General features: G+C 58.4%; 1 protein-coding gene across 1 annotated transcript in view; it reads right to left on the reverse strand.

Annotated features, from left to right (window-relative positions):
* The window catches only part of LOC104994206, a gene marked incomplete at both ends in the record, with an annotated part of 15,417 nt that extends 14,653 nt beyond the window's left edge, over positions 1-764 (reverse strand). The window contains 2 exons of the mRNA XM_010847708.1: positions 418-585; positions 675-764. Of these exons, the coding sequence (XP_010846010.1) occupies positions 418-585; positions 675-764 (258 nt within the window). The remainder of the gene's footprint in view (positions 1-417; positions 586-674) is intronic.
* Positions 765-1,999: the final 1,235 nt, after the last annotated feature.

Below are 1,999 nucleotides of genomic sequence, written 5' to 3' on the forward strand. Positions count from 1 at the left end.
CCTAAACTACCCTCTGCTGGGTCGGAGCTGAGCCTCTAGCAGCCTCCGTTCTGGGAGGGGTTGTCGAGTCACAGAGAGGCTCCAGGAACCCAGGAGAGCCTGTGCACCCGAGCTCAGTGACGGGGCCCCTCAAGCACCCCTGGTGGCCTTGGGCAGGTCACCAGGCCTTTGACAGTGCCTGATGGCAAGGGCAGTAGGAGATGCCTCATTGGGCTGTGTGCAGGGGTCACACCCAGCCCCCCCCCGCACTGGGGTGGGGGAACCTGCCGGCCTCCTGCTGCCCCAAGACCCGGGCAGCCGCCTGCAGTGTCAGCGGCCCCGTTTCCACCCCTTTATGATGCTGGTTTCTAGGGTCATGGGCTCCAAATAGTTAGCCCTGTGAAATCTGGTGGGAAGCACGTGAAAGCCATTAGCCACTTGCATGGGGAGGTGAGCGTCTGCCCTGCATGAGGGCCGGTGAGTCATGGTCATAAGGGTCCCGATGGAAGGTTCTGGAACAGAAGCTCAGGTGGACAAACGGGCAGCAGAATCGAGGCCTTGGGGCTGGAGAGAACACCAGTGCGTCCACGGGGCAGGCGGTGGACCCTGCGGGGGGAAGAGGGGTCCCTGCGGTGCCGTCAAGACTCTGCTGCCCACCTGCCCAGGACACTGAACCCAGAGGGGAGAGACGTCACGCGAGCGAGGTGACACGGATGCCACAGCCTGCAGGACGCGTCGCGTGAGGGCCTGGGGCTGAGGGAGGGGAAGGGGGACAGAGCTTCGGCCTACGAAGAAGATGGCGGTGACGGTTACATACGTGAACCCGCTTGGTTCTGTGCTCTTACAAGTGGTTCTAACAGTAAATCTTCTCTTCGGTATCCTCTGCCACGATAAAGACCCTTTTTCAAAGGAATGAATGGAAGGAGGGAAACTGGGAGCGTCATGCTGCCTGCAGCCCGAAACGTCCTCAACCTCCTGGGGGTCACACGCAGGGAATCTGAAGAACGTGCTGGACCTTCTGCACGGGCAGTGCACAGCAAGACGCCCGGCCCCAGGGTGCCATCACGTGCAGGAGGCTCAGCGGGGCCTGTTCTCGTCCCCAAGTGCAGGTGCGTCCGGGCATCACCATCAGAGCCCCGCCAACGCCGTGGCCACCCACAGGTGCCCAGGCTGTCCTGGTCCAGCCACTGGGGGGCCCTGTTGAGGTGGGGCAGGGCGGGGAGGGGGCAGAGAAGGCGATGTCCGCTCCACAAAAGTGTATGCCATTTGTTCAGATGGCAGAATAAGAAACCGAGCCCCTAGTCCTTCATGATACAGAAAAACACAAATGAAAACCAAACGGAAAGAAGAACACGGCCCCACGTGACCCGATGCTGGTGGTGACCAAGCCTGCCAGACACAGCGCACGGCCCAGAGCCAGACCCACGTGACTGAGCTCGACCAATGCGTGACAAAGGTGCACAGGGCCCGGCGGGGGAGGCGACAGGCTCCCAACAAGGATCACGCACGAGTCACACGCAGGCGCAGCCAAGCCGAGCACCCGCAAGCCCAGCCAGCACCTTGTGTGAAGACGAACCCAAGTGGGCTGCAGAGCTGAATGTAAACACAAACCCAGAGAACTTTCGGCAGCAAATCTGCAACCTTGGGTTTAGCTAAAAACCTAGACAGAACCCCAAAAGCACAATCACTAAGTTAAATAAGAAACTAAACATCATCACAATGAAAAAAACCTCGTTGTCTACAAAAGATGACCAAGGCAAGATCTGTAAAGTATGTGCCTGACAGAGGAAAACCCTAGGGAAGACAAGGGAAACTCAACCGGAGCAGAACAAACAATTCAACTTTAAAAACGGGCAGAAGAGCTGACCAGATACGTTAGCAGAGAACACACAGACAGCGAATCAGCACAAGATGCTCATCACAAGCCCTTGCTGCTAAGTCACTTCAGTCGTATCCAACTCTGTGCGACCCCATAGACGGCAGCCCACCAGGCTCCCCTGTCCCTGGGATTCTCCAGGCA

This window comes from Bison bison, unplaced genomic scaffold (genome assembly GCF_000754665.1).
Source record: "Bison bison bison isolate TAMUID 2011002044 unplaced genomic scaffold, Bison_UMD1.0 scf7180017849708, whole genome shotgun sequence".
Taxonomy (NCBI): Eukaryota; Metazoa; Chordata; class Mammalia; order Artiodactyla; family Bovidae; genus Bison; species Bison bison.